The 20,096-nt window shown below is 34.9% G+C and overlaps 2 protein-coding genes across 5 annotated transcripts in view; one reads left to right on the top strand and one right to left on the bottom strand.

Annotated features, from left to right (window-relative positions):
• nedd4a (NEDD4 E3 ubiquitin protein ligase a) overlaps positions 1 to 18,801 on the bottom strand; it is a 41,620-nt gene extending 22,819 nt beyond the window's left edge. Inside the window, exons 1-5 of one of the 4 annotated variants that reach the window (XM_051134449.1) lie at positions 18,581 to 18,801; positions 17,259 to 17,332; positions 15,640 to 15,718; positions 15,524 to 15,562; positions 11,960 to 12,013 (exon numbers count right to left, since the gene is read on the bottom strand). In XM_051134449.1, the coding sequence (XP_050990406.1) occupies positions 11,960 to 12,013; positions 15,524 to 15,562; positions 15,640 to 15,718; positions 17,259 to 17,332; positions 18,581 to 18,631 (297 nt within the window). In that variant the 5' untranslated portion in view covers positions 18,632 to 18,801. Of the gene's footprint in view, positions 1 to 7,701; positions 9,809 to 11,959; positions 12,014 to 15,523; positions 15,563 to 15,639; positions 15,719 to 17,258; positions 17,333 to 18,580 lie in introns of those variants that run through there. The other 3 variants (XM_051134450.1, XM_051134447.1, XM_051134448.1) reach the window with 3 other exon arrangements.
• A 17-nt stretch (positions 18,802 to 18,818) lies between these two features.
• Positions 18,819 to 20,096, top strand: part of sdr42e1 (short chain dehydrogenase/reductase family 42E, member 1) — a 6,695-nt gene continuing 5,417 nt past the window's right edge. The window contains exon 1 of the mRNA XM_051134453.1: positions 18,819 to 18,946. The gene's annotated coding sequence lies outside the window, so the exon portion shown is untranslated. The remainder of the gene's footprint in view (positions 18,947 to 20,096) is intronic.

Below are 20,096 nucleotides of genomic sequence, written 5' to 3'. Positions count from 1 at the left end.
GCCCTAATATAAACACAGAGAGAAATTCTCTTTGCTTGATCTGCTTCATATCAAAATAGAACATCAAAACACACACACATAGAGGCCTTTGCTGAGGTTTAGTTAACCAGACCAAGAACACCAGCTCATACTGAGGTTATATTCTCCTCTATTACTCCGTTACACCTTTTATCTTCTTGTACTCTTCTATTTTTAATGTCCACTCACTCGAGCCCGCCATTCGTCTACCGCAAATATACTGGAAGTGAATTCTAACACTTAAAACAGACATAAAGATCAGTGTGTCACGAAGACACTGACCTTATCTGAGGCTGTACAGTGCGTTCATTGTTTACAGAGATATAAATACATGAGTTATATATAAACAAGGCTTTGTAAAGGTAGACATCCCTGTGGTCTATCCCTCAGACTGTGAGCGAGCTGCACAAATAGAGTGAAGGTAAAAGTAGGCCGAGAGAAAGAGAAAAAACAAAGGGAGTGAGAAAGAGAGAGAGTTTGTTTTCGGAACAAAATCATTCCCATCCTCAAACCTTTTCCAGCTGCTGCTATTCATTTCAACGGCTGGCTTTCATACTTAGCTTAGAAGCATTTTAAATACATTTTATACCACGTTTTATACACACACTGTCATTACGCTAACCGAAACAATATGACAAGTTAAATACACGTCACCTAAATGAGGCGTAAAAGCCTTCGGTGTTCAAAACCCTGTCAGATGTTTCACTTCATGGTAGCGTGGGCAGAACGAAATAACGGCTGACCTTATGCTTAAACGTGTCCATTTACATAAAGCATGATTTCTTTGCAAATGACTTACTATCGAAGGGTCGTTCAGGTTTTTACAGCACTTATAAAGTCACGATGATGACTAAAACGTACATATTCCCTCGTTTTTCAAGCTAGGCACACATATTTATGTTTGTTCTGTATTCGGGTCAAACCACAGAGCGGTTCTGCCACTCCGCTGGGCCCCAGATGAGATGACAGAATTGCTCTTTGTGCCCTCGTGTCAATGAAATGAAAGCTCTGTTAAGGTGATCACAGCAACTAAGCTAGTTAAGACACATAGTAAAGCATGATTAAGACACGTGGATTAATTGTATATTAAATAGTTTAATTGTATTTAATGGCTAAGAAACTATATTTTGCATGTATATAAAATCTTAAAATTATATGATTTAAATTTTTAACACAACATGAGGGATAGTTCACATATATACTTTCTCACATACAAAACATTTTCATAAATAAACAAAAAAAGAAAATCAATTTAAATGAAATAATGCAATTAAAATAAAATAAAATAATTATTATGAATGAAATAAATGACAATTAAAAAAAAACAAATACACGCAAATGAAATGCACGATAAGTAAAAAAATGAAATGCACAATAAAAAATAAAATATTGTTATTATTATTATTTACATTTTTTAGCTTAACATGAGGGATATTTGACATATAGAATTTTCCACATACAAAATATTTTTATAAATAAAAAGAAAATAATTTTAAATGAAATAATGCAATTAAAAATAAATAAATTAAGATAGAAAATGAAATAATTAAAATGAAATAAAAATTTAATAAATGACAATTCAAATAAACTAATACATGAAAATGAAATGCATGATCAGAAAAAAAACAAAAAACAAAATAAAATGAAAAAATAAAATAAATATTATTATTATTTAAATTTTTTTAGCTTAACATTAGGATTTCACTTATATAATTTCCCGCATATAAAATATTTTCATAAACAAAAAGAAACTAACCTTAAATGAAATAACGCAATTAAAAAGAAATAAATTAAGATAGAAAATGAAATAACAATTAAAACGAATTAAATAAATAAATAAAAATGTAATAAATGACAATTCAAATAAACTAACACATGAAAATGAAATGTATAAGTAAAAAAAAAAAAAAAGAAATACAAAATAAATATTATTATTATTGTTATTATTATTATTTTAATTTTGCATCTTAACATGAGGGATATTTCACATAAAAAATATTTCCATAAATAAACAAAAAGGAAATAAATTAAAATTGAATAATGCATTAAAAAAAGAAATAAATTAAGATAGAAAATTAAATGTACTAAAATGAAATAAATAAAAAATAAATAAATGACAATTCAAATAAACTAATACATGAAAATAAAATGTGTGATAAGTTAAAAAAAATTAAATGCAAAATAAATTATTATTATTATTTTTTTTAGCTTAACATTAGGAATATTTCACATATATAATTTCGCACATAGAAAATATGTCCATAAATAAACAAAAAGGAAATATATTAAAATGAAATAATGCAATTAAAAATAAATAAATTAAGATAGAAAATGAAATAAATACAACATCATTGCGCTACGGGCGTCCCGAGTTCGAATCCCGGCTCGAGGACCTTTCCTGATCCCGCCCCCTTCTCTCTCTCCCACTTCGCTTCCTGTCAGCTATGATCTGTCCTATCCTAATAAAGGCAAAACATAAATCTTTAAAATAAATAAATAAATAAATAAATAAAATGCACAGTAAATAAGAAAAATTAAATGCAAAATAAACAAAGATAAATAATTAATATTATTAATAATAAAATCAAGAAATGAAATAAAACTAAAATAATAAACAAAAATTATACAAGAAGGAAATAACAACATATAGAATTCTAAATAAAAATTTAATAAAATATCTTTAAAAATCCTAGAAAAACTTCTGATAAATTTTCCAATAAATTGTTAGTAGTAAAAATTGTAAAAACTGTGACATAGTAATAGTACTGCAGTATATTATAGTATAACATATTATAAAATTGCCAAAATGCTGGCATAGTTTACTAGAGTATAGTATAGTACAATAAACTATTGCAAGTTATACAACTTTATCCATTGTTGCAACAAGCTAGTGAGGCAAAAATGGAAAACTGATGTCAAACTATCTGTATACGATCAGCTCCGTCTGCCCCGATAATGAGAAGGAAAACAGTAAATGATGCCAAACGTTTGAAGAAACTTAATGAAGGAGGCTCAAAGTGAACCATTTTCTGCTACAAGAGCAGCGTGACTGCGGCTTTACTACTGCAAAACACCTGACAAACATTTCCTCACCATCACATCACATCTAAACGATACCGAACAAATACCGATACCGAATTTCCGATCTTTCAGGAGACGTTACATATAAACAAAAAGGGCAGAGTTTGTTGTCCATCCTGTCATTGAAGACAGTAAGACAGTTCACTTTGACACATTGACCACCTAAACTGACCCAAATATTAACTGACATTAGCGTAATCATACAAAATAGAAATTCTGATAAAATATCAAAATATCAAGTTAACATCAAATGGCACTGACAAGTCATTTCACTTCCATAAATGATGCATTTTGCATTGAACACGGATATTCAATGTAACAAAAATGATTAAAACATGATCGCCATTTGCAATATATTAACTAGAATTCAATTCAAAATTCAGAAGGCCAGATCACTTAAAAAAGCAGCCTAATTGCATTTCGATGAAAAAAGATCTAAACTAATACACTATAGTGATGAGTCGTGCACAAAAGACCAGAAACAAGTACAAAGTCTCAATCAAGCGGCTGACACAGAGAAAGATCTAATTACTTTCATAAATCCATTAGGTTTTCAAGCACTGTGGGAGGAGAGACATCGCTGAAGAGATTACAAGTGCTGCGCTGTTGACTGATAAGAGCTAATCAAGCACAGAAAGCGCTGTGGAAAAACACAACACATTCACACACTATCAAACCCCCTGGCGCTCGTGCACACACACATCTGACAGCTCTTTAGGAGCGCTGCTGATTGCATTGACCTTTGGTAGAGGTCATGCAGTCATGTGTTAACCATTCCCGTCAGCGAGCATAAGGTGTGACAGCGTCCTTGAGCGGGAAACAGAGGAATCGTGATCGACAGTTGGACACGAGCCACAATCTGGACCCGCTTTATGCATTTCTACAGCAGGAAAGTCTGTTCGGTTAGAGGCTTCTGAGCAACAAACATTCAGGCTAGATTTCAGAAAAATGCATGAATTACAACACATAACATGTTGCACAACCACTTTATCCTGCATGTCCATTTAAATCAGAATTCTCAATCAGGGGTGACTTAAAATAACATAGAATAAAACCAAAAAATGAAGCTAAAAAATCTGTTTCATCTGACATCATATTACTTAATTTAAAAATAAAAACTTAAAATGCTAAAAATTGCTGAGCAATTTCTTTTAGTCAGAAATGTATTATTATAATTATTATTATTATTACAACTATTATAAATAATAATAATTGTAATAATTATAATTATATATTCTGCAATTACTTATTTTTATTTTTTTAGCCATTTTAATTCAGCAAATTATTTTGCTTATAATTACTATATTTAATTATTTTTTCCATAGTGCCATACCTAGTGGATTTCTAAACCTGGAAAAGTTAAGGAAATAAATTATATCTTAAAAAGTCATAAATATTGAAATATTTATTTAATATTTGTAATATTTAAATTCATTAATAATAATAATCATATATTCTGGAATTACATACAATAACTATTTTAGCCATTTTACTTTAGTGAATTATTGCGCTTATAATTATGATATTTAATCATTTTTATATAATGCCACATCTAGTGGATTTCTAGATCTGGAAAAGTTAAGGACATTTATTAAATCTTAAAAAGTCAAATATTTTAATATTTCTAATTTACATATATTAATTTTATAATACAAATATATATATTTTTTAATAATAATAATAATATATTCTGGATTTATATATGTAAATTATTTTAGCCATTTTACTTCAGCTAATTATTTTGCTTATAATTATTATATTTAATTATTTTCATATAGTGCCACACCTAGTGGATTTCTAAACCTTGAAAAGTTTAGAAAATAAATTAAATATTAAAAATTCATAAATATTTTAATATTTATTTTAACATTTGTAATATTTAAATTCATTACTACTACTACTACTAATAATAATATTATATTCTGGAATTACGTACAATAATTATTTTAGACATTTTACTTTAGCGAATTATTGTGCTTATAATTTTTTTTTTATATATAGTGCCACAGCTATTGGATTTCTAGACCTGGAAAGGAAATTAATCAAATCTTATAAAGTCAAAAATATTTACATATTTTTAATTTACATCAAGCGCAAATAGTTAGGAAATAGCTATTAATCAAGTAAAAAAATCTGAAATTACAGAAGTTAATTATTTTAACTATTTTAATTTAATTATTTTACTAACAATTTTATTTTATTATAATAGTTTTTATATATTGCCAATTTATATAAATATTTATATATGTTGTCTTTGGACAACGGGGGGGCCTCGGAGTCAAAAAGAGGTTTGCAATGAATTGCATTTCTTAAGTATAGATACCATCTGACTGTTGAATCAAAAGCAGCTCATAACATAAACACACCGAATCAAATTACTTCCCAGATCCCCTGGCCGAGCACCAGCTCCATTTCTGTGGAAAAGTGATAGCAGGTATAGTCCTGGCCCATCATTTTGTTACACAAGATCCACAATAACTTACTTTAGGGCAGAATACTGCATGCAGCTATTGTACTGTCTTGCCGTTGCTGCCATTTACCCAGTGTACTTTCTAAACGCCTGAATGAGCTACGAGAGGAACAATATGTTCATGTGTTTGACCATCACAAACGAGATGCACAAACAACCAGCATGCTGAAATTAGAGCCTTGAATTTAGATTAGATTACATAAGAGTGCCACGGCAGTAAAGGTAACAGCGCTGTTAACTGCTTGTGCGACCCGTTTCTAACACGCTGTAAAATCAGAGACAAAGAGAGTGAGTGCAAATGAAATAAGTGCAGCGAGCGAGACACCTGATGCTCTGAAAACATACCGACGGTTAAGCGGGCACCCGCTGGGCAGTGAACATGTTATCCTTCACTGCAAAGGATTCGCATCGTTTGGCCCCCGTATCCCTGACACTCATCCTCTCCCCCATCAGCTGACCTTTGGCCCAACAGCTGATGGACAGCCATGTGCAGCCCCTGCATATCATGTTGAATCCTAGGAGCTTGCCAGCATGGTACTCGGCCAGACTAACTGGAGTCAAGCAGAGTATTTTCGAAGCTGTGTATTTATAGACCTAGGGCTGGGGGGAGGCTTAGGGACCGCTGTCTATAATTATTCCAGGGGTAAATACATACAGTGATCATTCAGAGTGTTAACAAATTAATAAAAACTGAAGAAGCCTCTAAAATGTGACGTGCATGCATGCAACTGGTTTAGTTACAATGCATTTTTAAAGTGCTTATCTACAAACCATCCTATCTAAATGGAAAAGATCCCTGAGGTAAATACATACAGTGATCAGTTAAAGTTTTTACAAATTAACAAAAACTGAAGAAGACTTTAAAATGCAATATGCATGTACAGTAAGCAACCGGTTTAGCTACAATGCATTTTTAAAGTGCATGTCTAAATGAAATGAAAATGATGCCATAGGTAAATATATAATAATCACTCAAACATAATAAAACACTCAAAAGCAATAAAAACTGAAGTAAAATGCAACATGCATGCATGCAATTAAATTAATTTACAATGCATTTTAAAGTGCCTCTCTTTAGGCCAACCTATCTAAATGGAAATAATCCCATAGGTAAATGTATACAGTGATCACTTAAACTGTTAATAAATTAATAAAAACTGAAGAAGTCAGTAAAATACAACATGCATGCATGCAATTGATTTAGTTACAATGCATTTTTAAAGTGCTTGTTTATAAGCCAACCTATCTAAATGAAAATGATCCCATAGGTAAATGTATGCAGTGATCAATTAAACTGTTAATAAATTAATAAAAACTGAAGAAGTCCAAAAAAAAAAAAAAAAAAAATGCAACATGCACGCACGCAATGAATTTAGTTTACAATGCATTTTTAAAGTGCTTCTCTATAGGCCAACCTATCTAAATGGAAATAATCCCATAGGTAAATATATGCAGTGATCACCCAAACGGTTAATAAATAAAAAAACTGAAAAAAGTCTGTAAAATGTGACATGCATACATGCAACTGGTTTAGCTACAATGCATTTTTATGCATTTAAATGCATCTAAATTAAAACAATTAGGTTAATGAATTCATAATGAAAACTGAAAAAGCCTCTAAAATGTGGCATGCATTCATGCTTATCAACTCATTTTAAAGCACTTGTTTACTAGCCAACCTGCCTAAATGAAAATCAGGTTAAAAAAAAAAAAAAAAGAAAAGTCTCTAAAATGCGACATGCATGCAACTGGTTTAGCTACAATGGATTTTTAAAGTGCACGTCCATAAGCCAACCTGCCTAAAGGGATTTGTGTACGTGCGTAATTTGGGTATTTCACAATCCCAATCCCAGGTCTAAATTATGCATATCTGCATAACCTTAAAATTTTAAAGAAAAGCTTTATATACAGGACCAAGGGGAAGACAACTTTCTGAATAGTTATGGTGCATATTTGCTCAGTCATTACAAAATGTTCAATCCATAGATGTTCAAACACCTCAACCATTCAAGGGCAAGAAAACTATCACACAGCTGACTCTACAAATCAATTTTCCATGCAATCTTTTAACACTACATACACTAACTGACTTTAACTTTTGTTTTCACTTGCTAATAAAATTAAAGGCTTACGGTAGCATTTCTCTCTGTGCAGGTCCGAACATGATCCGGTTTGTCATTTATGCTGTTGTCCTGCAGGGTGTTTGATCTTCTCGCACCTGTGCCGTGAGACACATGAATGTGCACGTGCGGAGGGCCGTTTTTGGAGTGCACATCTGCAGCATTTGAAACGTGACAAGAAATCTCAGCGTTCGCACAGGGTACCTCCAAAGAAATACTCCTGTGAAGGAAGTGATGCGACCCTTTTCTTGTGGACTTATCCGAACTGCCGCTAGTCGGAAAAGTGGCGTGTCTTCTTTCTGTGGATGACGGCCTTCCGCTTGGCAGCATGCAGGCTGAGGTGCTCCGGAAAAGCTTGGCTCGTTCCGGGACGTTGTCGGTTTGTGGGCCCTCGAGAGGTTTGGAACAGTCAATGTTAACCTTTGTTTTGGCCGAACTTGCTTTCCCTGAGGGAAGCGGTCGCTGGTTTGCGAAGTGCAATAAAACGCTGGAGTGTCTTTCTGTTCGCTCTGGTCCTGGCGGTTGTTCCGGCGGCACGCTGAAATGCACGATGGGTTTGGCGTCCCTGTGTTCTGCTGACGTACTTGTTTTGGACAGCCGCAAACCGTTAACTGCCGTGGCGACGGATCCCTTGGACGTGTCATCGTTCGACGCATCAACGCTGGACAGCTGCATCTGATGAGAGGTCTGAAAGGAACTTCGCGCCGACGGAGGCAGCGGAGGAATCATGGGGGATGCTACCGGACTGACGGGGGATGCGGGCGGCGTGGTGCACGGGCTCCGTGGGAAAATCACCAAGGATGAGCAGCGCCGTAAGGGCGCCCTCGGCTTCCGCCGAGAGATCGATTTGCGATCTGGGACGTCCGCTTCGAAAATGCTGTTGCTGCTGCAGTAGCCGGCGTCGCTCGTTGTGCTGCTGCTACAGGAACCTCCATCCCCGTTTCCGCCCTCGCAGCTGGCGAGCTCCCCATCTTCCCCGGCGCTGCTGCCATCCGCCTCGCCGCTCTGCTTGCAAGTCTGCAAGGAGATCTGTAGCGTGCTTTTCCTGCTCCCGTTCACCTTGGGGATAAATACGGTGGAGTGGCGCTGTAAATTACCGTACTCTGGTGACAAGGGTGGCAAAGCCAGAGCCAGCTGTCCTGGAGTCACCTTCATGTGGAGGGAACTCTGCATCAGGGCCTCGCTGGAGCTACGGCCGGTATTCGTAAGCCCGTTCTCCTCGGCGTGACTAGTGCAAGTCTCTGACAGCGGGTCGGTGTTGCTTCTTCGCGAAGCGAAATGCAGTCGCAGTTGTCGCGCCATGAAGTCAGGGATCCGGTGGGGCGCAGGACCCAAACCAAACAAGTAAAAAAAGAGCAGCAAAAAGCTACTGCTCCTGGTCCCGTTGTGCGATTGCAACCATTAGCGGTTGCACATTGCAAAAATAGCAGCAGTGACAAGCGGCATTCCTCCCGAAGCGCACCATGAAGAGCAGCTCTAGTTCTCTGAAGGCTAACAGCGAACTCAGAGAGCTTTGCTGAAGCAACTGCTCCAGAAAGCCTGCACAGGGCTCTAGTGTGCCAGACCTCTGGAGTGCCTCAGCTGTGCCTTCTGTAGTTTCGCAAGCGCCGATTCAGGCACGGGTGCCCTCCCTCCCCCAGCTGCCGGTCACCCCAGTGCAAAAAACAACAATCTGCGTGCATGCCAGGATGGAGGTGGAACAGCTCGCCCCTGTTCTATCCAACCTCGACTCTGCCACCTCCTTCTACAGCCGTGTCTAAAGTTTCTTGTAAAGCTGCACCCCTGCTAATATTTTTACCCCACCAGGATAGAGTTACAGGAAATAAAGAGGAATGGGGTTTGGCATCATTTTAAGCTTTCTCAACAGCATCCATGTAAAGTACTTTGGAGATACGTGGGGAACAGGGTGTTACGAGCTGCTGAAACCACCAAGCTCGTAAACTAAGCGTTTGGCTTATTTTTGCACTTCCAACCATGCACAACTTAAATGCATGATAGCTTCATCTATAAATTTGAAAGTAGCAGACGGATTTGAGCCAGTTTATGCCAAAGGAGAGCCTTCAAATCGAATACTGAGCTTGTTGTGCCAGCTCACATATGGACATGTGCCACATCACGTGTCATCTGACACCCGCTGTTGCAGCCATTTAAGACCATGCTTCTGTCAGAGAGAAATGCCATCTCATCAATCAGGGGCAATTGCACGAGGGGTAATTGCAGTTACCACAGTGCGCAGGACCAGTACGAGAAATAGTCCTGCTCACAATATGAATATAAATTATATATAAGTCAGACTGAATCAGGTATCTTTGAATTTTGTGCATTTGGCAATGAACAAAGTTTTAGGATTTTGTCATTTTTAAACAAAGAATAAGGGTAATTGCATGCATTTCAAATGAAAACTAAATAGAAGTGATACTGAAGCAGGGATTTTTTTTTTATTTTGTGCACTTGGAAATGATCAAAGATTTAGGATCTTGGAATTCTTAACCAAAAAAATAGCATAATGTCATGCATTTCAAATTGCAATACAATATAAGTGAGACCGAAATAGGGATAATGTATTTTGTGCACTTGGAAATAAAGTTTAGGATTTTGAAAGGGGTAACTGCATGCATGTCAAACTGCAATGCAATAAAAGTCAGACTGATTCAGGGCTCTTTGAATTTTGTGCACAAAGAATAAGGGTAATTGCATGCATTTCAAATGAAAATTAAATAGAAGTGAGATTGAATCAGGGATTTTTTTTATTTTGTGCACTTGGAAATGAACTCATTTTTATGATTTTGGAATATGGGCACTTCCATGCATTTCATGCAAATTCATGCATTTCATTGCAAAATAAGTGAGGCTAAATCAGGGATTTTGCATTTTGGGCACTTGGAAATAAAGTTTTAAGATTTTTCATTCTAAAACAAAGAATATGGGTAATTTCATGCATTTCAAATTGCAGTGCAATGCAAGTCAGACTAAATCAGGGATTTTTTTTAGTTTTGTGCACTTGACAAATCAACAAAGTTTTAGAATTTTGTAATTTTAAAACAAAGAATAGGAGTAACTGCATGCATTTCAAATGAATACCAAATAGAAGTGATACTAAATCATGGATTTTTGTATTTTTTGCACTTGGAAATGAACAAAGTGTTTTGGAATTCTAAAACAAAGAACAGGCTATATGCATGCATTTAAAATGAAAATGAAATACAAGTGAAATTTATGACAGATTGTCTACTGTAGAAATGTTTTGGACAAAAAGAGATCTGAAATGATTTGTCATCCTTTCTGTAAGCTACCACATTCCTCAGGAGACAGAAATAGCATGGATGCTTGGTTCATGCCAGCAAACACATTCTAGCAATGACATACCAGTTTTTCTTACATCCATTTTCTTAACCCATCTGTCACATGCAGTAAGGCGACTGCGGTTTATTGTGTTATCAAGAGTTAATGTTCTTACTTGAACATTGGGTCTTCTATGCAAGCGTTTGTTTAACCTTCCTCGTTGACACTGTCAGCGTGTGACGGAGAGAACCCCCCTTACACCGGTCACGCCTCATTCACTTTTATGTGTTTTAAAGCAGTTACTTTTCACGTTTAACAGCACCCAAAGGTAAATTTCAGCTCCCAGACCTGAGCTTTATAGTGGCTACTTGCAAAAAGGCATCCTTGTTCATTCATTACACACTGACGCTCAGGTAGCTACTGATTTTACAGACCTGAACCCAACACTAACAAGCCGAATATATTTGAGACTGCTGAACTGGGTAAGGTTTCATTACCATCTAACACGTCTGCCATTGTCAAGCCATATTTGCAGCCCTGCTTCAAACTAATCCCACTGGTTAAGCCAATATTTCTTCATCAGCCAATGTAAAAAAAGCAGATTACAATGCCACCAGTAGTGCTGAAATTATACACAGCAACTTTAACAAATTTACTTGATACTTCAATAACAAAACAGACCAAAATTTCAAAACAGACAATTTCTGTTTTAAACAATGACAATAAGAGATGCTTCTTAAGCCGCAAATCAGCATATTAGAATGATTTCTGAAGAATCATGTGACACTAAAGACTGGAGTAATGATGCTGAAAATTCAGCTTTGCATCACAGGAATAAATTACATTTTACAGTATATTCACATAAAAAACAGTTATTTTAAATTGTAATAACATTTCATAATATTACTGTTTTTACTGTATTTAAAAAAAAATAAATGCAGCATTTATTGAGCATAAAAGACTTCTTTCAAAAAAATACCCTACATACCAAACGATTTTCATCAAACACCTCCAGCAGCAGACGATGTCTCCTAGGATGCACCTGAGGGAAGACAAAAGACAAATAAAATACGTGAATATACACACTAATGTTTACATATGCAATAATACTCATTTATTTTCGCATAACTAAAATGGCGTCTCATTACGAGACAGAGGGTCTGTTCAGCTTTCATTCACAACCCTTGACTTTAGGCCTGTAAATGGCCAGTGACTCAGACAGTGTATCATTTAGCATTTCATGAAATCCCCGTGCTGGTATTTGGGCCAGTGGTCAGTATCACAAATAGGTCAGAACCTTTTATGCCACTGTCTGGATCTTGTTATGATCCATGCACTAAACATCAGATACAGCAGACAATTTTTGCATGGGGAAAAAATAGACAAGCACAGTCCAGAAGTCTGAAACCTAAATGCAAAAAAGAGATTTGTGAATTTTGCACATCTGGAAATGACCAAAGTTTTACGATTTTGACATTTTGGAAACAAAGGATAGGTACGCAAAATGTAAAAGGAATAAGAAATACTTCGGATTCTGCATTTCTAGGTCAACATTCAAAATAATAAGCATGACAGACTAATTGAAACTTAAGCTCTTTGGAACATCTTAAATTATACTAAAATATGACCGAAACTACTTTGTCAGTGCTTGATATAAAGCATTTATGAGTCCTCATAACATCTTGAAACGGTTTCTCTCAACACCGCGGCTTTTCCAGAAAACCTTATATCCATCTCTCTGTCCTTTCTGAGAAAATACGCAACGTCTACGTAAAAGAGACATGCACACCGCGTCAGTAAATGCGTCACCTGACAGCAGGGGAAGCGGACAGAATGTAATAGGCACCCCTCATCTCAAGCGCACCCCGTAACACAAGCCCTGACCTCTGACCCCAGAACATGTGACTGCACCTCTCTCTTTACATGCTGCCCAAACATACTGTTATTTAATTAAAGCGTCTTTAACTAGGAACATTTAAAAAAAAAAAAGTCACAAATCAAGTCATTGCATGTCCTAGATTAAAAATCTGCTCAAAAATAGCACATTTTAATCACAATATCTACATGTGAAAAATGATGTTAATATATATATATATATATATATATATATATAAGGCACATTAAAATCAATTAATTATTTTTAATTATTTTTTTATTATTATTTTTTATTATATTTTATATTTTTATTATATTTTTAATTAATTATTTTTATTATATTTAAGCTCTAATCAATATTTAATGCATGTCCTGGAATAAAAAAAGCACATTTTCAGCTATTAGAGAAAAAGACATGCATACTTTTCTAGCAGTCACTTTGAACTTAAAAATATAAAATAAACAGCTTCTGAATTCTTTTGATCATGAAAAGAAGCTCCACTACGAAACTCTTGCCTTCTATAAGGCTGCTTATAGCTGAATTAACTTTGCACTGAACAATCTAAACTGAAATGAGCTGGAAAAACACTACTGTATTTACGTCAGAGAAATTTTCCTTCATTGCCTCTGTTTTTTCTTGTTTATTACTGAGAAGCTGTTTTTTTTTTTTTTTTAAATATGTATTATATGAGTGCTATAAAATAAAGGTGATTTGATACGAACAAGTAAAGAAGCTCTCATATGATGATGTAAAGTTATAAAATTTTTCATGCTTTCAACCTGATTCCATCATAAACGCATTTCTTGGAAAAAAAATCAATTTTTAAAATCACTGTTTTGTATGTAAACGCAAATAAGAATCCCTACGCATTTGCGGAAGGCAATGCATTTCCCCGAACTTTCCTTCAGAGAATTAAACCACATTTATCTCTCTATTGACCCTATCAGACCTCAGTTTAGGCTAAATGTGGGGCATGACTAAATTCAGCTGACTTCTGAGAGAGTTTAAGTGAGGTTTCGAGCTGCATGCAGCTTTAGAAGAATCATCTGAATAAAGCATTTTATAGGGCTCAAAATAAAACCATCGTGCTGAGTTTCATTTCTAGTCATTTGACATCTTACAGGACAGGCTCCTGCTGAACGCCACTTTTTCCCTATAAAGAAATGTGAAGGTAAGAGATGTGACAAAGCCAGACTGTAATTCTCAGGGTAGTACAAACACTGTCAGGAGTCGAGACAAACACTCAGCAGGAACGTCACAGGATATAAGCTGTTATATATACACAGCTCTCCTGCTTAGTGGTGTACTTCAGTAAAAAAAATGGATTTTTACTTTATCTGAAGATGATTTGAGTGGTTTAAAACTCTGTGTGGTTGGTTGGAAGGGCATTGCTATGCGGTTTCTTTGTAAGCACTGCATGTACTTGAATGAAGAATTATCGTCTGTTTTGTCTATTTTTTTTTTTATTTTTTTTTTTTTAACTGTTCACAGAAACATTACTCCATTATAGTCCATTAATATAAAATGCAAAAATGTTTTTGTTAAACACTTGAACTTTAAAACAGGCTCCCAATGCTGAAATATGAGCAGCCCGTATTGTATAACATTTTCTATTATTACCAAACACAACGACTGCATCTGTTTAATATTAGTTCACAGGACCACATTACTGGAATCATACACAATATCTAAATGTAAGAATGATGAACAGATCAGCAAGCAGGAAATGTCTAAGAACAGCATGTCCATGTACATGATATCTCAAGGTACAGAACAAATAGTTTTTAAATAAATCTCATCAAGAAATGTCTGAGTTACATTCCCAAAATAAAATACATAAAAAAAAAAAACAACATAAAAAAATAATAATAATTATAATTATAAATATATAATATTTTTTTCCTTACTATAAAAACAAAGCTTAGGTCAAGCCTTATTAAAATCAATTAACTATTTTTTTTTATTATATATAACCTTTTTTCTATGTAGACAAAACATTTTTTTTTAAATAAAAGCAGCATAAAGGTACTATGATTGACTATACAATTTAGTTTACAATATTAATAATACAATTTTAATAATACATATTTATTATTTTATTAATTTAATTTAACTAAACAATGTCTGAAGTTGTATTATGAGCATTTCTCATTTGATTTTTTATTTTATTTTATTGATTTATTTAACTTAACAGTGTCTAAATCTGTAGTAAGTACATTTCTTTTTTTATTTTATTTATTTATTTTTTATCCAAACCCCTTTGACCTAAAATGTTTACTTAAAGTCTCTCTGAGATGTTAATGTAACATTTCAATAATTTAACCAACACATATATTATATTCATATATTCACTGTTCTCTGATGACAATTAATGGTCATAAGAGGTAGACAAGGTAGAGGTAAACAATCTTTCCCCCTCTTTTATTTTTGGTAATTTATTTATGTACTATTATTATTTTTAAATAATGTATATACATACATTTTAGTGATTTAATTAATTATTAGCATTTCATCGACTTTCAAACCCCATTTTGAGAAATTCTGTCTCAGGCTACAGATATGATTTTTTTCCTTTTTCATTTTCAGGTAACATTTCTTGACAGTTTTTATGAGATTCACAAAGATGCTACAACCAGCTGACAGAAACATGATCCCCGTAAACACCCGTTTACTTACCCTGAAGAAGAATTCCTCATTCCACTTCGGATCCAATGTCTAAAAAACAGAAAGATGAAGAAATGTTGTTAAAGAACTCATGACAAAATGATGAATCCTGCAGTCTGGGCACACACCTTTTTAATGGTTTTGGTCTGTAAACTGGTGATTTCTCCATTGACGGGGTCATAGAGAGAGATTCTTGTGTACGGATCACTGCGGATGAAAGGAAAACAAACAAATATTACACAAGCACACACGGAAAAAAGATTTCCCTTTTTTTTCGTCATACAGAAAGTATTACAAAATATTTTTGTAACACGGTCAGGTTTTCCATTGTTAATCGCAGGATGTGATCAACAATGAATGTCATGATGAGTAATCAAGTGATTATGGATCTCTATACAAACCATAAGAAGTACTCATCCCTATCTAGCAAATCCATTCACCAACTTAACCTACATGCAACATCAGACACAGGTTTTTGCTAAATATCTGGCCTTTTTCCGAGCAAGTATTGCAGTGAAGGAGAGATGATATCGCTCAGCACAGATATTGATTGCATACCTAGAGCTGTGTTATTTAGGTCAAAGTGAGCACGGCCGATCTGTTTGTACCCTCAAGGACGGCTGCTAACACTGCCATCTACTGTACCGCCCTTACCAGCACCCCTTCAATGTGAACTGGGAGGCAAATGAGACGTTCCACCAGCCTACGGTTCACTGCAGGTTATGCATAATATGAATTCTTCAGCATGTGGCTGCTTGTAAATACCTTTTTTTGGCAAAATATTAAATCAGATAAAGACCGATTCATGAAACAGCAACTGCAAACCATATTGCTCCTGTAATGTGAAACAGGATATTCAACAAGAAAAAACGTAGGGCGGGACAAGATTTTACCCGTCGGGAATAGACAAACTATGAAAGTGGGCTTTTTCATAGCAGAATGAAGCAAGAGCTCAATGTGACTGAACAAACAAGCACAATAAAACCAGAAATGTGTATTTAAGAAAATAAAAAGCGTTAGCTTGGATTTCACGCTGACTTCAATACTGATATTCGCCCTCTGTTGTTATTTTTCAAAGATCTGGCTAAAACGGATGAGCAATAAACATCATGACGAAGCTTGTGAATCCACAGGAAGGCTGAAATCCAATGATTAGGCTGTAAAAAGCTATTATCATTTTTACTCACTTTAGGAACAGATAATAGCCTGCATGAGTGTCAGATTGTTCAAACGGAAGCTCCTTATGCAGGACACAAACGATTTCATGTTTTCATAACAAACTGATGGCAAGCGGACACATGAATGTAATGCTGGCCGAGCGGGTATACAAAGCAAACCCATACAAGCCGCTTAGCTACACATAATGTCCTTAAAATATGCTGTACACTACCTGATTTATGTCAAACCACTCAAAATGTGACACTGACCGAGTGTTGAGTGAAATCATAGGAGAAACCTTATCTACTACACAACAAGTGAACTAAGTATTTAAAGAAAACATCGGCCGATATGGCCGATATCAACGGCTGACTTTTAAAGAGCAAGTTGTGTCAAAGTAAGGCCGATTTACACAAAACGTAATGGCATTTGATCCACAAGATTGCTAAAAAATAAATAAGAATATTTTACACAATAATAATGTTTTGAAAAGGCAGTTTGTATTAGGAACAGCCAGTATTGCTCAAGTAAGGCAACGTAATCGGTCTTGCCATTATATCGGTCGTCATTAAATATTCTAAAAACTGACCTGGCACCCAAAATGTCTTTCTTGGCCAAACCAATTCCAGAAATGACTTTCACCCTTAGGATTCTGGATTCATCCTGAAACAAAGGCAAAAATCTTCAATAAGCAACACAAACAACAATAAACAACAAGATTTTAACTGCCTGGAGGTGTAAGAGTGATTAAAACCCAATTAAAATGGATTACGACCACAGATGGATTTCCTAATGAAACAGGAAGTTGCAGAGGTGTACTTTGATCCATAAGTGGGTGGGGTATTCTTATTTTTACAGAGCATTTGTGACCCTGAACAACAGCCAAAAAATACACTGTGTGTCAAAATTATTGAATTTTTTTTTTTTTATGGCAAAAATCATTAGGATATTAAGTGAAGATCATGTTTCATGAAGATAGTTTGAAAATTTCCAACCGCAAATATATCAAAACTTCATTTTTGATTAGTAATATGTAATATCTGGATGACTTTAAAGGTGATTTTCTGAATATTTAAATTTTTTGTACACTATCAGATTTTAAAATATTCTCCTATCCCAAAAAAATTAGTGGAAAGCTTATTTATTCAGCTTTCGGATGATGAACAAATCTCAGTTTTAAAAAAAATTGAGCCATATGACTGTTTTTGTGGTCCTGGGTAACATCCGATTGGCCAAAATGTGCGTTAATGCAAGATGATGTAATCAATATTTGTGGTATATTTCCCTGAAAGAATTTTCTGATACTTCCAGGAAAACAGACTAAAAAATGAATTACATCCTCTTCCCTCAATACACATTTTGGCCAATCAACTAGAAGTTTATTTAGTATGTGTTAACAAGAAACTACAAAACTCTTACTAAAGGTCTTCAAGACATGTTTATTGACTATATCAAAATGATATCCTACAAACAATATAATAAAATTATATATGTCACGTGATCAAAAAGACGTATAATAAACATGTGACGTCATGTGGTATGGCGTCATAGAGTATAAATCCCTCACAAGGTAAGTTACAGTAGATGTTGCGCAATACTTGGGTCACAAGACACAGTGGGAATGAAAGAAATTGATCTTTATCACCAAACCAAACACATGCTTTCTTAATCGAAAGCAGATATGATTATCGGTCAGTTTTGTGCCATATTTAAACACACACCCCGTGTTCCTGATGAAATATACACACAGTTATCATAACACCAAGTGGAGCAGAACTTCCTGCTAGAAACCCACCGAGACAGTATCGCACACGAGCTGTAGACTGCCACCCAACTGTTGTTTATGCAATATAACAGAATTTGTATGACTGATATAACACATCACATGATGTGACAGCTGAATTCGTTTACCTCATCCGTCTGAAGTCCTCGAACCTCCGGGAGTAGCGCGGCCATGTTCATGTTCCGTGCCAGGATGCCAACCTGCGTCGATATGAACGACCGAAAGATACAAATAAATCCGAACTGTCAAAGAGTAGGTCACGTTTCAACGGAAATCGCTTCCCCGGGATATGACAGCAGCTGTGCGGCGTTAGCTTGTCAAATGCATCGTGGAAACTACGCCGATGGACATCCTCTCAGCGCGCTTCCAGCTCGACACGCCCCCGTGGCGTCGCTCACGCCCACTACGTTCCCGACCACGCCCCTTGTCTGTGATGATCCTTCAAATAACTGCGCTCACGTGACGCTGTCATGACAACATTGCTGTATACAATGGTGACATTTTTCTTTGCCATTGTAACGATTTGCTGACGTATATATATATATATATACATGTGTGTGTGTTTATTGAATGTTTTAAATGTTTATTATGATTATTGAATGTTTATTATGATTATTACATTACTTGCACCTGCAATAATATATGTAGAATTGTAAAATACGTCAGTAATTATAATCTATTAAGTACTACACGCTGAGTTTCCCGAATATATGTAGTAAAGTATTCCTGTATTAGCATCCGTGATAGATAGATATAGAATCGAATATAGATAGATAGATAGATAGATAGATCTAGAATAGAACACAGATAGATAGATAGATAGATAGATAGATAGATAGATAGATAGATCAAGAATAGAATAGAATAGAATAGAACACAGACAGACAGACAGACAGACAGATAAATAGATAGATAGATAGATAGATAGATCTAGAATAGAATAGAACACAGACAGACAGACAGACAGATAGATAGATAGATCTAGAATAGAATAGAACACAGACAGACAGACAGACAGACAGACAGATAGATCAAGAATAGAATAGAATAGAACAGAATAGAATAGAAAACAGACAAACAGAGAGACAGACAGATAGACAGATAGATAGATAGATCAAGAATAGAATAGAATAGAACAGAATAGAACACAGACAGACAGACAGACAGATAGATAGATAGATAGATAGATAGATAGATAGATAGATAGATAGATAGATCTAGAATAGAACAGAATAGAATAGAACAGACAGACAGATAGATAGATAGATAGATAGATCTAGAATAGATAGAATAGAATAGAACAGACAGACAGATAGATAGATAGATAGATAGATAGATAGATAGATAGATAGATAGATAGATCAAAAATAGAATAGAATAGAATAGAATAGAACAGAATAGAATAGAACACAGACAGACAGAGAGACAGACAGATAGATAGATAGATAGATAGATAGATAGATAGATAGATCTAGAATAGAACAGAATAGAATAGAACACAGACAGAGAGACAGACAGATAGATAGATAGATAGATAGATAGATAGATAGATAGATCTAGAATAGAACAGAATAGAATAGAACACAGACAGACAGAGAGACAGACAGACAGATAGATAGATAGATAGACAGATAGATAGATAGA

This window comes from Labeo rohita, chromosome 18 (genome assembly GCF_022985175.1).
Source record: "Labeo rohita strain BAU-BD-2019 chromosome 18, IGBB_LRoh.1.0, whole genome shotgun sequence".
Lineage (NCBI taxonomy): Eukaryota > Metazoa > Chordata > Actinopteri > Cypriniformes > Cyprinidae > Labeo > Labeo rohita.
Note: the sequence above shows the minus strand (reverse complement) of the source record. Positions and strands in the feature narration are given on the sequence as shown.